At 45.6% G+C, this 19,956-nt stretch overlaps 1 protein-coding gene across 4 annotated transcripts; it reads right to left on the reverse strand.

Moving 5' to 3' along the window:
* Positions 1–2,446: 2,446 nt before the first annotated feature.
* LOC6599101 (tyrosine-protein phosphatase 10D) lies at positions 2,447–19,574 on the reverse strand. 4 transcript variants are annotated; one of them, XM_026993475.1, is made up of 12 exons: positions 19,480–19,574; positions 17,787–18,175; positions 11,428–11,674; positions 11,075–11,353; positions 8,886–9,561; positions 8,325–8,785; positions 7,818–8,246; positions 5,496–7,735; positions 5,164–5,422; positions 4,935–5,063; positions 3,753–4,301; positions 2,447–3,203 (listed from the first exon to the last, which is right to left on the reverse strand). In XM_026993475.1, exons 2-11 carry the CDS (start codon positions 17,967–17,969, stop codon positions 3,766–3,768), a joined length of 5,439 nt encoding a protein of 1,812 aa, XP_026849276.1. In that variant the 5' UTR covers positions 17,970–18,175; positions 19,480–19,574; the 3' UTR covers positions 2,447–3,203; positions 3,753–3,765. The 4 variants fall into 4 exon arrangements, with proteins under 4 accessions (XP_026849276.1, XP_026849277.1, XP_026849275.1 ...); XM_026993476.1 differs by having other exon boundaries at positions 2,448–3,203; positions 3,741–4,283; XM_026993474.1 differs by having other exon boundaries at positions 2,448–3,203; positions 3,741–4,301.
* Positions 19,575–19,956: the final 382 nt, after the last annotated feature.

A 19,956-nucleotide genomic window follows, 5' to 3' on the forward strand; every position in this document is an offset into this window, starting at 1 on the left:
TTGTTGCAGCACTACTGCTGCTTCTGCTGCTGCTGCTGCTGCTGCTGCTGGTGGGGGCTGGGGGCTGGGGGCTGGGGCTGCCTCCTCTTGGTTCGAGTTCGGGTTCGGAGCCGGGCTTGCTGTTGTTTCTCTAGCAAATTCGCAAGTTCAAGACCAAGTTGTAGGGTTTTGGAGCTGCCTCTAGTTGCTGCATGCTGCATGGCATGCCACATGCACAGTATGCACTTATCTGTGATGTTGCATCGAGCAGAAGCAGTGGGTGCACAGTACAAAGGAATGAAGCGTGGCAATTGCCATTGCAATTTGCCTCCATCCCATCTATTCTATCCTATCCTATCCTATCCTATCCATCCCAGCCCATACCTCTTTTGCCTATTTTGCATTTCGCACTGGGCGTTGTCAAATGGCCATCGGGAATAGCTTTTTAATGGCCACAATGTGGGTTAAACTTGGCTCAAGAACATCACTAATGGATCGAGAGGAAGCCTGGCAGGCTGACTGGCTCCCTGACAGCCAATAATCCATTGGATTGAATACAAAGCATCAAAACGAATCAGAAACATCAAAAAACATTAGCCATTGAGGGTGGCCTCCACTCCAATCAAAGGAGGCACTGGAACCCCCAACTTTACGGCCTAATCTGAGTGATGTTCTTGCGGAACAGTCAAAACTGCCAGCTTGCATGTCAACGGCACATCAGAGAGAGTCGTACAACTTACGAGTACGGGCCCGAATGGTGTTGCACTTTTATGGGAACCGAAATATGATTACCTAGGCAAAAAGAAAGATTCATAGATACATAGAGCACAATATGGCATATGGATGGATTCCGTTCTGTTCTTTTTGATCTTGACATTTGATGCCTTTTCCGAGCGGCTTTCCAGCGGTGGAGCAGTGATAACTTGAATTGGATTTTGGTTTTGGTTTTGTTTGTGTGATTTATTATGGTTACATCTAATTAAAACGGTTCTGCAGTGCAGCCACGAACATGGCCTGACGTAATGAAGCTAAATGTTCCGCACTATGGTCAATTGGTATTGACCATAAGACAAGGCATTGGCCATGTCTATGGGAAGTTTGAGCGAGCAAATGACGACCAGATGACGGCCTGCTCTTGCTCTTGGTCTTGGTCTTTGGCATTCCTACTCCTCTCCTCATCGCGATGTGTGTGTCTGACTCCGTCTGCTCTTTTTTTTTGTAGCTCTTTTCAGCTGCTGCTGCTGCTGCTGGTTCAGCTGAAGAACAGAAGAAGTCAATTAAGCCAAACGTTAAAAGGCCACAAAAGATAAATGACAAATGACGTGTCTTAAACTGTGCGCAGAAACCATCTACTAAGTATATCCATACACAACATCCTCGGCCACAGCTACAGCTATAGCCTCTCATCCTCATGCTCAGCCATCAACAAGCATCCCATCACATCGTATCGCATCGCAGTGCATCGCCTTGCATCGCATCCATTGTGGCCATATAATTTCTAGCAAAGAAATATCGCACAACAAGTGCAAATGCAATTAGTCTCTGGCTTTATTTGTTTAAACGAATGCCGACGACTGCTCGGCACTGAGTTCGCTGACATTCATCATCATCATCATCGTTCGAAGCATCATTATCATTGTAATTTTCTTGTTCTTCTTGGAACTTGTTGCAGTCGGAACAAGAGCAACAGAAACAGCAGCACCAGCGGCCACTGCAACAGCCAACTGTCTGGTCAGTCTGTTTGTGGTAACATTTAGAAGCCTTATAATTGCTTAGCTGATTTTCGCTGTATTTGGCTTGTCCAGCCCATTAAGATGGTTGAAATGCCCGGCCATCTCCTCTCTGCACCACATCATTTTACCTAGAACGTTCCCTGGCTGCGGCAGCGGTCGCGTTAGCGGCTGGGAACTCACCAAATCCCACCAAAACCACTCAAACCAAACCATCCGTTCAATTGGATTCCAATCAATATACGATTTCGGTTTTGATATTCAAATCAGTGGCGCCGCCAGCCCAATGGCCAAATATGGAAGCATTCAAATGCTGTGCTGCCCACAAAAGTAGGCAGTGGTTTTTTTAATGTCCACAAAATGTCGAATGCATGTAGCATACATGTAAATTTCGTGTAGAATTTCCCCTAAATCGATTGAATAAAATTACAAAATTCGAATAACTATTGCATTCTTTTCCTCAGAATTCGGTTATATAAACAGCTATAATGTGTACGCTCTGCTCCAATAAGACTGTATGTGAATATTGTGTATAATTTGCAAATACAATTAAATATTGCTTTAAATCAATATAAATTCTCTAGAGCTTGTAATCTTTATAATGCTTCTGCATATTATAATACAAGAAATTTTCCACCAATCGTTTATGTTCTCAATATATAAATTTATTGATTTTCTGCGTGGGGGGGTGGGGAGGTGCGTTTGCACATTCGACAAAAAAAATACAATACAATAATTAAATAAATGTAAAGTTAAAATAAATGCTAAAAAGCTAGCTATTGCTGTTCCTGCTGCCTGCTTTCTGTTGGCCAAAACAGATCTGAGCGATCCCATATAGGGAATATGGATACCCACCATTTGGCCAGGACACAAGCAGACCGGAAACTTTTGCTAGAGCTAAACATTTTTCTGACTAAATGCTGACTAAAGTCTAACGATAAAACGTATCTAAGCTGCATAATAATAATAAACATTAAACACAATTGATCATGGTTCGGGGGCTTGGGGACAATACAAATAATACAAATAAGAATAGTAGTCGCACAACATAAATCGATGCTGATCAGAAGGGAGGACAGAGCTAATTTACAAATCTATACACAATTCTGAGGAACAGAGGACAAACTAGGGGACGGGAGGACGGGGGGGGGGACTATAGGGGATAAGGGATAATAGTTACACCTGAAGCTTAAGGTTACGCTCTTGTGGTTTTTATCTAGTTTTGGCGTCATTGAGCGGCGAGCACGATGGCAGACAGACATCTCTGACTTCTCCTCCAGCAACTCCGTATGCCGCTGTAGACAAATCACATCCAGCACATCACAGGCAGATTTTACGTACAAGTAGATATGTAAAAAAAAAATGCTAATATCTAATAGCTACTACTAGTAGTGTATATAATATATCGATGTGTGTGTGTGTGTGTGTGTGTGTGTGTGTCCCATCCATTGATTCTAATTCGTTAGATGCCCGTCTCGGCGATTCCTTCGTCATCTGTAAGAGTTTCCAAGGGCAATATGTTATAAACTCACTTCAATGTTCATTTTCAGTTGAAAGATCAAAACACAATGCTAAGAGAGACATTCATTCCAACAATACACATAGGCAGAGTGGGACATTAACCGGAAGTTGCTGGTGCATAAATAATATACTTCTTTGTGCGTGTATCTGTGTGCGTGTGTGCAGGTGTGCGTGTGTGCAGGTGTGCGTGTGTTATATACAATTCTCGTGTGGACTGGCGTTTGTTAGAATTTTGTGTTGTGTTTTGGCGTTGCGTTGGTTTATTTTGTTTAGTCTTTGGCCAAAAGTTGAATGCGTTATTGCGTAAGAAAAGCGTAAGTCCTAATCGAAATCTATATTTTGTTGTTTTGTTTTTAGCAGCAACAGCAGGCAATTGTTGCTCTTGCTTGCTCTTGGGTCTTGGGTCTTTGGTCGTGTGGTTCTGCTTGCTTTGTTGTGTGTGTTCGTGGGTGGATAGTGTAGGATAGTGTTGTGTGTGCGTGTGTGTGTGGGTGGGTGTGGGGTACAAACCTAAAAGCGGACCTTTCTCTTATCACTACCACCATCCATCCTCATCAGCCTCGCGACGCTTGGCCCCAACTCCATCTTCCTTGTCCCCGTCTTCGTCATCGTCATCGTCGTCATCATCTTCGTCGGTCTCTGCATCGGACTTGTGGCAAATCCTTCCCTGGTCACGCTGTTTGTGCTGCTGCTGCTGTTCCTGATGATCCACCTGATCCTCACTAATACTGCTACTGCTGGCTGTCGACAATGTGGCTGTCGTCTCATTGTTCAATGGCTGCTGATCATCATCGTCATCATCGTCCTCGTCGTCGTCTTCCTCAGCTTCCTCCTGATCAGCTTCTTCATTCGGTTTAATGATTATGTCCGATAGGGCTACACCTGTCATCGCGTGCTCCTCCTCCTGCTTTCCCATCAGCTCCTGGTCCAACTCCTCGGCCAGTGCCAGTGATGCTCTCAAGGTCTTGGCTCCCATGGCTGCTCCGAGGGTTCCCATTTTGGGTTTCATTTGCTGTTGCTGCTGCTGCTGCTGCAGTTGCTGATTCGGGCGCTCTAAGTAAATTTTAGTCACTTTTTTTTGCGTTTTTCGATTGCAGGAGAAGCAGTTTTTTTTTATGTAAAAGTGGATTTATGCATGTGTGTGTGTGTGTTTGTGTGTGTAGAGGGGGTTAGACATGTGTGTGTGTGTTGTGTGTGTGTGTGTGTTGGTGAAGAGAAAGAAGAAAATAAATGATTGAAAAATATTATTTTGTTAGTTACAATTTTTTTTGTTTTGAAAAATCAAAATATTTCCATCAAAAAACCACCAAAAAACAAAAAAAAAAAAAAACGAAAAGCCCAATTCCAGAACTTTAATAGTTTGTCTGTGTGTATGTCTGTGTGTGTGGGAGGGGTGGGGTAGTGGGCGGGGCAAAACAATATTTGCTATATACAGAGCTTTTGTTTTAGGGCGGGACTTTCTGGGTTAAACCATCAAAAATAATCATCAAAATGCCTCCAAAACAAGATTAGGAAGAAAGAGCAAAGATGGGAACGGGAAAAGTGTAAGGAGCAAGAAGTGTAGGGGGGGATAGTAGCCGTAACTCAGGAGAAAGGATCAGAAAGGCAACAATAAAAAGAGAAAATGAAATACAGCTCCCACATACGGATGCATACGGGTGGTACACCACAACACTCTTCGCGCAACAGTCAAAGTGGACTCACCCTCGTAGCCGTCATTGGCATGCAGCTCCAAAGAATCAGCCAGCAGATGCTCCTTCCCCTCGAGCACCGCCAGCAGGCACACATGGATGCACACATACTGCTGCTCCGTCTGCACCATAAAAACGCGCTCTGCAACAACAACAAAAAGAAGAACCCAAAAAGAGTTACATTGGATTCAAATTCGACTACTTCTTCTTCGTCTAAGAAGCCTTTAGAAGCTCTCCCTCACCCTTGCGCATGGCAAACACAATGCCAAAAATATCCACATAGTCGGACTTGTGGATGTGCTGCAGTATCCGATCGAGGGCAATGAAAGTGCCCGATCTTCCGACGCCTGCGCTGCAGTGGACAATAATGGGACGCATATCGGTGCCGATGGCGTCGCGAAAGGCGCGCACGAAACGCACCAGCGACTGCGGCGGCTCCGGCACCCCAAAGTCCGGCCAAGTGGTGAAGTGGAAGTGCCTCATGATCCGCGATTCGCAGTTCTGCAAAGAGGAGGAGCGGAGGAGAAGCGTCAGAGAACATTTGAACGTTGAATCGCTGTTAGTGGGAACTCACCCTGGAGACCATGAACTCGGAGATGCTCCAGTCCCGGAAATGCGTATCGATGATCAGTTGGACCTTAATGTCGCCATAGAACATGGCCACACGATCGACAGGCCAATACTGGTCGCACTTCTCGCGTCCCTTCTCGAAGCAGCGTGTCAGCATGACAATGGCCCGCGAGTTGCTCTCCCAGCACATGCGCCAGAACTCCTCGCGCGTCGAATGCAGCGGTCCCTGGGTGACGATGAACTCCCGCGGCGAGTTATGGCCGGGCATGTAGTTGGCGTTGATATAGTCCGAGCCATCGTCATCGTCCACCGGCTGCAGCTTGAAGCGCGAATGGTCGTAGGGCAGGATGTTGGTGAAACGATTCTTTGGCCGATTGCACGGCAGATTGGCGAAACTGCAGGCCTGATCGCGTCCCACATGCTTCAGCTCCTCAAACTCCTCGCTGAAGCGAAAGTCCGAGTCGGCGGACATCAGTCGGTAATGCTCCCCAAAGTCCTTCACATGAATGGGCCGATTGGGCGTCACATAGCCCTCGGGCAAGGCGGCTAGCTCGTCCTGCATCCGCGACAGCTTGGAGGCGCGACGAATAAGATGACAGCGCCGCTGGCAGTAGGCCACCAGCAGAATGGCGGCAATCAGAGCCAGCGATAGCATCGTGACCACAACAATGAGGGTGTCGTTGCGCTCCGTTGTGATGGGCACACTGTATGCGGTGTCCGTGAACTTGTCGTCATCGGTGAAGGCACGCACCTTGATCCGGTACGTGGTGCCCGCTCGCAGCGGGCCATTGCAATATCCCGTCTGATGTTTATCGCAGTTGGCCGATCCGATCGTAAAGTGCTCCAAGAGGGAGCCACCCATGGGGCTCATGCTCCTCCTGACGACACGCGCGTTCGCCGAGGCCACCCCAGGGGCGGCGGCAAAGGGATTGTAGGGCTCGATGGCCTGATAGGGCAACCACACCGTATACGACTGCACGTCCTGCCAGCTGGGCATCTCCAAGCCAGAGGCATTCTTGCCCACATCCTCCGCCACAATGATCGTGTAGAAGCGCACCAGCCCATGGGCATTGGAGAAGTAGCTCTGCCGGTAGCTGATCTCAATGGTGCTGCTCGTCCGCCCCACCTCCAGGGGCGTAACACTCGGCTCGGGAACGGGCGGCGCCAGAATGGGCATCAGCTGGACATGCTCTCGCTCGGCGCCGAAGCCCAAGGCGGATTTCGCTTGAATGCGAAAGATGTACTTGTTGCCGGGCACCAGGCTATCGATCCGCCCATGGGTGGCGTTTGCCGGGAACTCCTGGCTGGCCACAATATCCGACGCATCGTCGATATTCTGGCAGCTGATGCGGAAATAATCGATGGGCCCGTGCTGTTCACGGGGCTCCAGCAGCCACACGAAACTCACCTCCGCGGGCTGCACATCGCTGGGCTGGAAGTAGTCGACACGGCCGGGTGGCGCGGCCAGTGTCTGATAGCTGGCCGAGATCGGGGCACTGCTGCGCATCAAGGTGGGCGGCGACTGCCCATCCTCTCGGCCCGTGCTGCTGCTGCTAGTGCTGGGGCCGCTGCTCCCGGAGCGCACAACCACCGTAAAGGTATAGTTGTGGTACGGTCGTAGTCCATGGAGCGTTATCTGTGTCAGCCTCGTGACATTCTGCAGCAGCTGCGGTGCCTCCTCGTCGGCGCTAAGATACTGCAGCTCAAAGTCGGTGAACTCCCCCGCGGGGGCCGTCCAGCGCAGGCTGATCTCACGGGCTGCCACCTGTGTAGCCTCCAGGCCGCTGATCGGTAACGGATGGAGCCTGTACAGCCGCTGGATGGGCAGACTGGCCACGCCACCGCTCACCGTCCACACGGTCACATTGTACAGACGACCCGGCGATAGACCCGAGAATGTCAGCTTGCGCTCCGTATCGTTGGCCATCTTCTCCTTGTCCTTGATCTGGGGATCGCCCATCGAGAAGCGATAGATGTCGAAACGTGTGCTCGACACCGGTGTCGGGGTGTAGCTCAATGTGATGGTCTCCTCCTCGCCATTGCCATTGGCATCGCTTTCGGCCTGCTCGGTGCCGCCTGCTCGGGCATTCGAAATGAACACATCCGACTGGATCAGAGGCATGGTGCGCGTAGAGAGGTGCGTGACACCCGATCGTATGCCATTGGAGCTGGCTTGCACCTCGAATTTGTACTGTCTGCCGGGCGACAAATCCTCAATGGGTATCCGCACGCTGGGCGATGTCACTGGAAGATGAAATAACGAATTATAGTATAGAGATTTTTCACTAAAGAGAAGGCAAGGCCCCTCTTGCGCGCATCAACGTACAATCCTCCTGCTGTGTGACATTCTTGTATTCGACGTGATCCCCCTCATCGGTGGGCCACCACTTGAGAGTATAGTAGTCGATGTGTCCATCGGGACGGGGCCATTCGAGGGTGAGATTGCGCGAGTCGACCAGCGGCACCACATTCGACACTGGATGGGGCGGCATGGTGACGTTCAGCTCCAATGGACTGGGACTCTCCACGCCAAAGCTGATGGTGTTCACTTGGATGAGATACCGCTCCCCGTAGTGCATGTCCTCGATGCGGGCATGACTCTCATGGACATTGGCCAGCCGCTGCCATGGCGATGCAGCCGTGCGATAGCGCACCACATACTCGCTGAAATCGCTGCCCTCCGGCGGCTGCCAATGGAGCACCACCAGATTTGTGTGCACCGTCTGAAGTGTGAGATTCAGAGGCGGTTTGGGAACTACAGCGGAAGAGAACGACACAGATTAGCGATTCTGGCGGAGGGCGTAGAGCGGAGAAAAGAGGAGGATGCACTCACAGACAGCTTGGAAGTAGGAGTGCGGTTCACTGCGTATGCCATGACTGATGGCATACACCTTGATCTCATAGCCGGAGCCCGCGTGCAGATAGTTGATCGTCAGCCCCGTCTCATTGGTGGCTATGGTGCGCTCCTCGCGCGTGCCATTCCGCTGGTAGTGCACCTCGTAGCGATCCTGCTGTGAATTCACATCGCTCTTCCAGCTGATATTCAGGCCCAAGGGTATGCTGCGCAGCTCCTGGATGATGGGCGCTGCCGGCCGAGTGTAGCGAGTGATGTACGTGACATTCGAGGCGACGCCATTCGAGAGGGCCTGCACCCCGACCAGATAGCGCCTACCCGCCTGCAGAGAGTCCAGCGTGTACTCTGTGAGCGCGGTGTCTATCACCGTGTCCAGAGCTGATGGAGCAGAATGGAGCGATGCCACAGCCACCTCACTGTCGTTCGTTTGCTCATGGTATCTGCAAGAGAACCGAAAAGGAAAAGGAAAACGAAAACGAAAACGAAAAGGAGATGCATCATTCATCGAAGCTTGGCTATAAATATCTATTGTATTCTCACCTGATGCGATACCCGTCCTGTTTGCCCGTCTCCGCCGGTTCCCAAGAGACGTGCAGCGCGTTGCTGCGATCGTCCAGGAAACCGCCCAAGAAGCGTACGGGTCGTGGACGCAGCGTCACCACCGCAGTGGCCGGCCACGAGTTGACATTGTCGGCAATGGTCTTCACCACCACATCGTAGGTGCGTCCCGGCTCCAGGATATCGGGGTAGTCGAAGGTGACGCTGGCGGCGTCCGTGCGAGGCACATTGAAGATTCGCCGCGATGTCGACAACATCACCTGGTAGCCATCGAATTCGCTGTAGGTGCGCGGCGGTTCCCATCGCACCCGGAACGAGCTGGACGTGGTGTGGGCCTCGTCAAAGGTCACATTCAATACGCGCTCCGGCACCGTGAGGTAGCGTGCTGTGGTCGGCACAGATGAGGTGTCATCCTCGGACACCGTCTGCACGGATATATTATAATCCCGCCCTGGGACGAGGCCCTTGAATGCCGCCTGCGCCGGACCCGGCGGCTCGCCCTCGCGCTCCACATAGAGCACACTCTCGATGGCATCGTCCGGCGTGATCGAGACCTTGTAGTGAGTGTAGATGCCGGCCGGAAACGGCGGCTGCCATAGCACCAGGAGCGTCGTCTCGTTCCGGAACCACACAATGAACTTCCCCGGCGTATTGGGCTCTGTGTTCGATGTGGCGCAGGTAGACGGAAATGGAATGGACGGACACACAGGAGAGAGGTTGAAGGGAGAGATATGATGTGCATGAGATAGATGATATTTTATTTCACGTTTCTACAAAACTATCTACTATCTACGGGTTTAGCTATTGTTCCAATTGCAGCTCGTTCGGCGCAGAAATTTCCCATAAGCGAATGGATGCAAACACGCGAGCAATTATCCATCGATAAGTTATCAATACATAAACGATCACTCAACAATAAAACGACAAATCATCGATATTTAATCGATAAATCATCAGTAAATAATCGAAAAATCATAAATACATGAACTATGAATACACAATCGATAAATCATCAATATATAATCGATAAATCGTCAGTAAATAATCGAAAAATCATAAGTACATGAGCTATAAATACACAATCGATAAATCATCAGTATATAATCGATATATCGTCAGTAAATAATCGAAAAATCATAAATACTAGATAATCGATTAAGAATCAATCAAATCTACAAATCAATGTACTTACATATTATCGGCTAACGATTAACGTTTAAGCGATAAGTAAAAAATATGTTAGAACAAACATATAATTAAGAAATCATCAATTCATAATCGATAAATCTGCAATAGATCATCGATAAAGAATCAATAAATAATCCTCAATACATAATCTATCGATAAACAATCGATTGCGTTCAAAAATGGGAAATATCATCGCCGAATGCAAATGCGAACTCGCTGCTAATGGAACTGAGGTATAAGCCTGGTTAGGTCAGGCGTAAAAGGTGTAAAGCAGTGCAGGGGACAAAGGTTACAAGAAGTTTAGTAAGCGAGCTATTGATGGGACAAAAAACACAAAACACAAAACAAAAAACACAAATAAAGACGCATCACGCCCGCATCACAGTGGCCCCTAAATTCACGGGCATTCCCCACATTCCCAATTGAATTATGGCGCCACTGCACGAGAGCATTAAGTGAGTAAGGGATCTGTGTATCAGCCATTTATTAGCAACAAACCGAACAAAAACACAACTAACTAAAGAAACGTGTGGTGTGTGGTCTATGGGAGGGTTACCTGCTCCAATAGATGCTCCAATCTCTATCCAGAGATACTCCCTGGGAGTGCATTAAAGTGACAAAAAGGCAACATGACAAGAACACAGGATTGCGAGACATTTTGTGGGGGTTTCAGAGAGTAGGCACAGTGAGAGAAAGAGAGAGATAATTATGGTGTTAGTCAGATGAGTATTCAGGATCATCCATCACCGGATAGCCAGACTGCCAGACTGCCAGATTGCATAGGTATAAGATAGGTATTAAGATTACACATATTAATTATTACAGTTCACCGGATTATATTCCGTAGAATAACAGAACGTTTGTGGTTACGGTTACGGTTGTGGTTACGGTTGTGGTTACGGTTGTGGTTACGGTTGTGGTTACGGGTGATTAAAAGTTACACTTGCTGCCGGGACTGCGGGTGCCGCCCGTCCGCGACTTACTTGTGGTGAAGTTGCGACTCGTGTAGGCCACAGACTCTTTGCCCTGGTAGATGGTATAGGCCTGCACTTGGTAGCTGCCGCCCGGTGTCAGCTCCTTGACCGACAACTGGAGCGTCTCTCTGTCGTCCAGCGCATAGCTCCGATTGAAGGGCAGATCGGTGAGACCCAGCACCTTGATCCGAAAGCCCGAATAATTGCCCGTCTTTGGGGGCTTCCATGTGATGAATGCGCTCTTGCTGGAGCGCAACTGTACACTCAGACTCGCTGGCGGATCGGGAGCTATTCAAATGGAATCGAATGGTGGATGGGTGAGAAAAGTTCTCCCAAAAACCGTAAACTCCGATTATCCTCACCTGTTGTTATGTTCACCGTCCAGGTGAGCAGCTCCTGGTGCGTGGAGTTTGTGTAGTACAGCCAGAAGTTGTACTCGGTGCCGGGCAGGGCGCGGGAGAACTTGATGTCCTTGCCAATCTCGCTGGCCGGTATCGTGGTGTTCGGTTCCGGATAGCCAAACGGCGGACTGTAGTCGATCCTGTAGAAGGCATTGTCATTGCTGCTCGCATTGGGGACATTGATCACCAGATCGGCTCCACTCGAATACTGCAAAGGAGCAAAACGAAAGTGTGACCAGAGATTGAGGTATTTTAGGTTGGTGGGTCATCCCCAAGACCGATATATCGATATAATCATTATATGAAAGATTAATCATCGATATATTGATAAAGCGTCAATCTACAATCGATTTATCATATATTCGTATCCGATAAATCATCAACAAATCGATAAATCACTAAAAAAAATCTAAATCATAGATACATAATCGATAATTAATAAATCGATAGATAAATCATAAAGCAAACATCGATATATAATAGTTCAATGACTCGGTCTATCGATTTTTCATCAAAACGATAGATTTTCTTTTATATCTGAGGCAGTATTAATGCGCCCTAGTCTTTTTTTTTTTGTGTGCTCAATCGTGTTCCACCTTCATAAGTGACCTACATCGCCCGCTGCAATCGCCGCAATCGCTGCCATCGTTCCTCCACATTAATCGCTAGAGATAACGATGACAGCACCCCGTGGATTCCCCTCTTTTGACTGGCTGCCAGAGTATCAGTAGGTGGGTGACTCATGGGCAAACGGGGCGATTGCATCTCGTGCCAGGCAGTAATAAATTACATTACACGAGTATATGCAGCACACAACCGTCCGAGGTCCGTGGTCCGTGATCCGTGGTGGAATTTGTTGGAGGTCTAGCCTCGACATCCAGTTATCGTTCATTCTGTGTGGCCTTTGGAATGACCATCTATGTATATGCATGGTGGTATATGAGGATACGTTCAATGGCTATACTATATATGCCCCAATAGCCTTGGGGAGGCAGCATCAGCAGATCTGTCTATACTATATCAATCTTTATTTCTGCTCTCGATTCTCCTGGATCTATCTTTTGCCTGCAGATGGACTTGGGGATATCCGATCATTGCACAAAAATAATTAATCAAAGTCACAAATTAGCAAATAAAAAAAATTAAAAAAGAGTACATACATATATTCCATTTCTTTGTTGTTTTGTGATTTTCGGGATTATCGCGAAACTTGATAATTTACTGCGGCTGCTGCCCCCGAATCATCTGATGGGAGATATACGTATGTACGTACGGGTGATCCGATGATCGGATAATGACGCTAATCACGTTCCAAAGATCGTTGTTCGAATATTAAGCCATGACACGTCCGAGTCCGAGTCCGATTCCGAGTCTGACGTCATCGGACTTTCGGTTATCAGATTGGCGGGATCTTGGAGCAATAAGATAGACTCCGAAAAAGTTTTCAATGGAATTTCCTCGGTGCCTAGGCCGGAAAATGGCAATTGAAATTGCCTTTTCGTTGAGGCCTGTTTTTCAACGAATATGGAAGTGAATGCAATTTGAATATGATTTCTCAATTTGCTTTTTGTTTCTTTTTTCTTTACTATTGTTGCTGTTGCATGTCACATGCAACATGATGATTGCATGTGGGAAACGGAAGTTAAATTGGTTTTTTACTCAAATTAAGGCAAACAATTAACTCTCCCGCCCACTCCACGCCCACACGCCCACACGCCCACACACACACACACACACATCGACACCTAATTGTTTAGTGCCCGCCCAAATGTGAGAGCACAGCAATAATAATAGCAGAAATAATAATAATAATGAATGATCTGAAGGCGTCACCGAAATGCAATCGTTATCGTGTGGACTTTGTGTGTTTTCCGATGAGTAACGATAGACGCTTGGAATGGTAATTCGATGCTTATACTATTAAATGTTTGTTTATTATACGAATGCCAAGGCATTTAATGGATATAATATCGCTCACATGGCATTTACGTTCCATTCAAAACTCGCACTCTCTGTACAAATAAAAAAAAGGGAGCTCTAATTTTCAAAACTATTCAAAGTAAAGTCCGTTCCTTTCTGCGGAGGCCTGTGGCGTTACGCTACGAAATTTCGGGGCAATAATTGTTACAAAATTGCCAATATTTTGGGGGATTTTTTTGGAGAGACTTGGAGAGGAAGAACTTTTATCAAGAATCAACTTAGGAGGAGAACAATAACGTAGGAATATACCAGAGAAAAAACAATACACTACTAAAAATTACCCGAAATATACAATAAAAATACCATAGAATATAAAACAAATAAATCAAATCAATTATCATAAATAAAAAAAATAATGTCATTAAAAAAAACTTAGATGCAAGTCTTTTTTAATACTTTTTTTTACTTTTTTAATACTTTTTTAATTCCTTTTTTTAATCTATTTTAATTTTTCTTCATTTTTTTCAAATATTTTTTTTTTTTGTTTTGGTTTGCGTTTAAAACTATAAGTATTTTGTTGATATTTTTTTGGATTTTTGCCTTTCACTTTTGTGTTTTGTTTTTTTTTCGTCTTTTTTTTTTTGTTGTATTTTGAGTTTGGGGCAATTTTTGGGAAAGTTTTATGTTGCGGCAAAAGTGCGGATCCAAGTGGCAGCTGTCTTTCTGAATGACCTTGAATACACCTCCAATTCACATTCCCCCCGCACACCCCCTCACAATTGTGCCAAAAAACTTTCCTCACAACCACGTGATCCCCGCACCCCAGCATCGTGTGGTGAGTGGCCATAATTACAAAACTAAATAAAACCACAGAACAAATAACAACCACAAATGTACACAAGTTTATAGTTATAGTTTTAGTTAGTAATAGTGTGCAAAATAGTGCGGAGCCCAAAGATACATAAATACATTCAATATATCGTGTCACAGAAAATCAAAGCAAAACCGAGCCACAAATCCACGAAAAAAAAAAGGAAAAAGAAAACCAGATCGGGCCGAAGCTGTTAATACCCTTTGATACCCGATAGTGCCACAGAGGAACTCTGATCAATGATAAATGGTTTAAATTCAGTATATATTCAGCATATATTCAGTATATATTCAGAATACCCTACGCTGAAATGAAAGTGTATGCCGAAACGGATAAATAAATAGCAAATAAACGCAACTCAAATCGAAATCGCAAATGGAAGGAATGCGTGCGTTCAAATTGGTGTTTTATTTTTTTTTTTGTATTTTTTTTTCGTAGTTTGTAGGAGGGGGCTCTCCTACGTTGGGGAAGTATTTTTTTGCTGTTTTTTCGAGTGCCAGTTGCGTCCCGTTGCTAATTATTTATATGGCCAAAATAGAGCCAGTGAAGAGAGGGGGGCCCCACCCCTCACATACAAGAGAGAGAGAGAGAGAGAGAGAGAGAGATGGCGAGATAGAAATCCAAATATGCGAAAGCACACAAAAACCAGTTACGCGAGCGTAAAAAAGCTGCGAATTATATGTGATTGCGTATATACCCTATTGAAGATGCGATATTGGTATCGTGTGACGTTTATTAGCGGTATAAATTACGGACACAAGCAAAGACCTTTTAACACGAGCAATCATCAAACGATAAATCATCAACAATCGATATTAACTCAGCGATAATTCATTCAAAATCACACAACCCGAGACCAATCGGCACGGGCAAGATTTCGGCATTTATCGATTACCATATCGATATACGAACAAACCCAGTCTTGATATATTATAGTATATCCTCTTATAGTTTCCCTCTCATGCCACAGGCCTTCCCCTTCTTGTTTTTTGCAGTGTATCTTATGGTATTTATGTTTGTTTTTTTTTGTATTCAATAAACAAATTGCCGTTTAATGCAACTCCAACCTCCCCGGAGAGGGGCAGGGGCAGGGGTAGGGGTAGGGGTAGAGTGGAGCCTTCAATGGTGGACAAGCGGAGCAATTAAAGCAAATCTTACGATTTCAGTGCGATTTTGTACAGTTTTGTTGTTGTTTATGCGAGTCAGTTCAGGTCGAGTCTAGTCTTGGCCCAGTTTTGGGTCAGCAATTAATATGCAATTAATGAATTACAGAGAGGCAGAGATAGAGAGAGAGAGACAGGCTAAAGATCAGAGCCAACCGGTGATACAGAAGGAGAACTACATTTGAGATCCAATGCATGTTGTCACAGTTTCTAATATAACTCGTTTTCAGGAACTTCCAGGAAAATTCTCGATAAATCAATCACATGGCGGAGTGTGCGATATTTTTGTATAAAGGAAAGAAACGAATTCTATTTTTCCACCACGAATTTCTCCTCGAATCGTTGTTTGAGTTTTCCATTTACACCGCAAAATAATTGACTGCTAAATGTGGGATTTCTCCCCGTTTTTTTGTTGTTGTCTGTGTCTATATTTAAAAGATCACCCCATAGGGGGCGGGGGAGAAAGGCAGGAGACCACCATCCCACCATTAAACCTTCCACCTATCAATTGTTGCGACTGTTTCAAAAAGTGAATGACGACAGTTGACTGTCATTCTGTATTTCTCCTACTCTCCCGCTTTCCCCCAGACAGTTCTGATCCGACCCGACTCTATCCGTGGAAAAGGTACAGTTTTGTGGAATTTCGAATGCGATCGACAGACTCCACCCAAAAACAGAAACAGAAACAGAAACAGAGACAGAGAGAAGGAAGTGAATGGGAAGATGGGGTAGCAGTGCACTTGCGCCCTGCATTCCAATTAGCAGTAAATATCTTTTCTCCATCTCCAACTTCACTCCTTCTTTGGCATCGCATAAACATTGGAGAGAACGTAGAAGATCACAAAAACAGAAGCACAAGAACCAGCAGAAGCAGAAGGAGAAGGAGAAGGGAGCAAACAGAAGCCAAAGCAGCAGTAGGAGAAGGAGGAGGAGGAGCCGATTGCAATTAATGAAGTCCTAAAGAGTTCTTTAAGTTTTCCTTTTTGTTTGTTCTTCAAATCATAAACAAATCAAAAAAAAAAAAAGACTGGCAGAGACTGAGAGATTCGAGTGGAGTATTTAAGAGTGTGGAATCGCTTCACTTTGGGGTTTCTTTTCGGTTCGGTATTTTAGGGGAATGTTTGGGTTAGTTTTCCCCTCAACGCTTGACACAGTTCTGCGGATGGTAATGGAGATGGGATTGGGGTTGGGGTTGGGGTTGGGAGAGAGAAACTTAATTGCCGGCAATGTATGTTTGATCTCCTTCCAAAATTTAAACCTTTAAAATACAAATATAGCCCTAACGAACTTCCCCCCGTATTGATCGCATGCGGTATTTGTGGGACACACATTTATTTTCGGGGCTAACGCTTCGCTGATGTCATCGTTAGTTTTTTTTGTTGTTTTTTCGGACGCTTTCCGTCAAGCTCAAGCGATAAGCCGGCACGTAATGACCCACGATCCGCAATCGCAAGAAAATGTTCAGATAAAAATTAAAGCCAAAAGTTAAAGTCAAGGCGACGGCGACGCACGTGAAGTTATTCAAGAATTTCCACACACAGAAAACCAAAAAAAAAGGCCTTATTAAACGAAGCGCAAATCAGATCAGAGGCTAAGAGATCGGTTAAGGAAAATCACAAGAAAGGAAAGGCGGATCAGAAAGGTGAAGGGGCGCATCAGAACCAACCTTGAGTTTTACTTGCGTTTGCTCCTTATTTTTTTTGTTCTTGTCGTTGGCTTTTATTTTACTGTTGTTCCCACCCCCCCCCACAATGCGACAACAATGCAAAACGAAACGAAACGAGTTTTGTAAACGAAATAATAATAAAAAGAAATTGAATAAAGGCTAAAGGCCTGAAGATGGGGAAGATCGAGCGAAGCTTGGACACCCTTCGATCGAGGGAGTGGAATGTTGGCTCTTCTTTGATCTAAAACTCCACTTCGAACCGGAAATATCGGAATTTGTGCAAAACTTGAAAGAGACATTTCCGTTCCATAAATTGGCTGGGGGCCACTCAAAATCGAAAGATGATTATTCACAATTGTTGCATAAAACTGAAGCTTTCCCCATGACTGTCTTTTGTCGCTGGGATTTGCTGTGATTCGTTCAAGTACTAGAACTGCCAGCACAACTACGACGACCAGTTAGACGAGTTCCTAAAATACATCTTATAAAAAAAAAACACACACATAAAACCAACAACAAATATGGCTTACGACTGCTAAAAGTTATTATGCATACTTATAGTAAAAGTTGAATACGAGTATTTTTGGAAAACCCCATTGATAGGGCTGAACTTTAAGCCGAACTTTAACTTTTGCACCACCCGAACGCGCTAGAAACACGTTTTTCAACACTATTTTTTTCTTTCGACTCTTTCACTCACCTGCGGCCAAAATATTGTCAAAATGCTCAACAGAATCCACATGTGTGGATGCGCCTGCGACGGCTGTATCTGTGTGAGTTGTTGTCGCAGTCGTCGTCGTCCATGTGTGTGCTGTTCTGCCTCTGCTGGTGCTTCTTCTTGTTGTTGTGGCTGCGACTGCGGCTGTTGCGCTGCGCAGTCCATATTTCAAGTACAGTAAAACTCGGAGATGTGCGCGATTTTGCTGTTTCTTTTGCTATTTTCTGTTATAACATCGTTTGTCATTTGTCCGGATGGCTTTTCCCAGCATCTGTGTGTACTCTATATATGCATGTACATATGTATGTATGGACATGCACTCAACCGGTCATTACTTAATTAATATTGCACTTGTTTTCAATGGGGTAGAGCTGCAAGGGAGAATCGAGAAGTGAAGGGGAAAACGTAACGATAGTAATGTTTTAATTCGATTTTTGATTTTCGTTTATGGGCAAACAAATCTGTAACGTTACTGTCCCATTCTCTCTTACACACGCACACACACAAACACTAAGTTAAACACTAACACACTAGAGCAAGCGAAAGCGCTGCGATGTCGCGACGCGCCGTCGCTCTGCAGGTGGAAACCAAAACCAAAACCAAGCCTCCGTCGTAGTCGCAGCGGCTGCCGCTGCATTTAATAGATCAAGACAAACAGAGGAAGGGAGAGAGAGAGAGAGAGAGAAGTAAACTACATACAAGTGCGTATGCATTGGTATGTGTGGGTTTGAAAAAAAAAAAAAAACTCAGGCATAGACAAGTCCATGGTGTATTGATATCAGGTGACGCCTTTGAGCCGCATATTTGATAAGACTCATTCTCTCTATTTCCAGGTGACTTTTGCCAGAGCACGCTCTTTCCATTCCTCACCTTATATAAGTTACAACTTGGACAAGTCAATGCAGGTCGACTGCATTGCACACAGACACATAGTTGTATAAGTACGTGCGCGTCTGGCTATGTACGCGCATGTAACGGCGCTTTACTACAGCTACAGTAATCAGTCGCTCAACGGAACACACAAAAAATTCAACGGATAAAATAACCGAGGCATATCCCGACACATATTTTGCATTAGCGAATCCTCACTGTGCCATAATTGATGTGGCTTTACTGCACTTCTCTTCAATACATTAACGAAGCTTCACTGTAATATTAATGTTGCTGCTGCGGCTGCTACAACTGTTCCTGCACTGCTCTGCTGCATTACGAAATATCAGCAATTACCCGACAATTGTGGCTGCTGCTGCTGCTGCTCCTTTTTCCATTTACTCATTTACACTTTTTGTGCGGGGCTGTTGCCCTCTTCTCCCACTTCTTCACAATAGCACCCCCATTTCTTTGAATGGTTAATAATAATTACATTCAATGCTAATTGCACGCATTTACTCCCCGCAGCAACAACTGTGGCGGCCCTTTCCTCTCGCCCACTCTCTCACTCTCTTCACGCACACATACACACACACGCGTGCACACCAGAGACAACAAAATGCGACGGCGACGGCGCAGCGGCGACGTCATCTTCTGCCCACAAACAAAAAACTATTAAAACTTCACTAGGCATTGTTGCTGCCTCTGCTGTTGATGCATCAATTAAATAAACTAGTCACGTTTCGTTTTTAATGCTTTTAGTACAAAATGGTATATCTTTCAGCTGGTTTTTCGGACGATATACCTGCCACAAATCCCGCCCAACGTCTACGCACTGGCAGAGACGACGACAACGGTGGCGGCGTCCGCACAAACAGTAAATCCAAATAAACAACAACGATCGCGTACTAATTCATGCGCGTCGTAAACACTAGCTTAAAAAAAATCCACACACAAACAAAAAACGAAACGATCAGTCGACTATTTACCACAAACTTGTTACTAGAGGTGGAGAACTATCGATGTCACTATCGATGGTAAGGCACTATCGCGCTACTAAACTATCGATGGTTCAATGTTTCGATAGTAGGCGATAGTGGTCGATAGTATGGTTTACCCATCAGCAAAGAAATTTGTGCGCATTTATTCAAAAGAAAGAAATGGATCGCTTCTTTCAAAAAGGTAATACACTTCGCAAGCAATTAGAAAGTATTTTTACGACATTTTTGACTAATTTAAGAAAAATAAAATTTTGGGTTGTATGGAAGTATTTCCAAGGGTC

The sequence above is a fragment of the Drosophila persimilis genome, unplaced genomic scaffold (assembly GCF_003286085.1).
Source record: "Drosophila persimilis strain 14011-0111.01,24,50 unplaced genomic scaffold, DperRS2 tig00000838-arrow-arrow-pilon, whole genome shotgun sequence".
NCBI classification, from domain to species: Eukaryota; Metazoa; Arthropoda; class Insecta; order Diptera; family Drosophilidae; genus Drosophila; species Drosophila persimilis.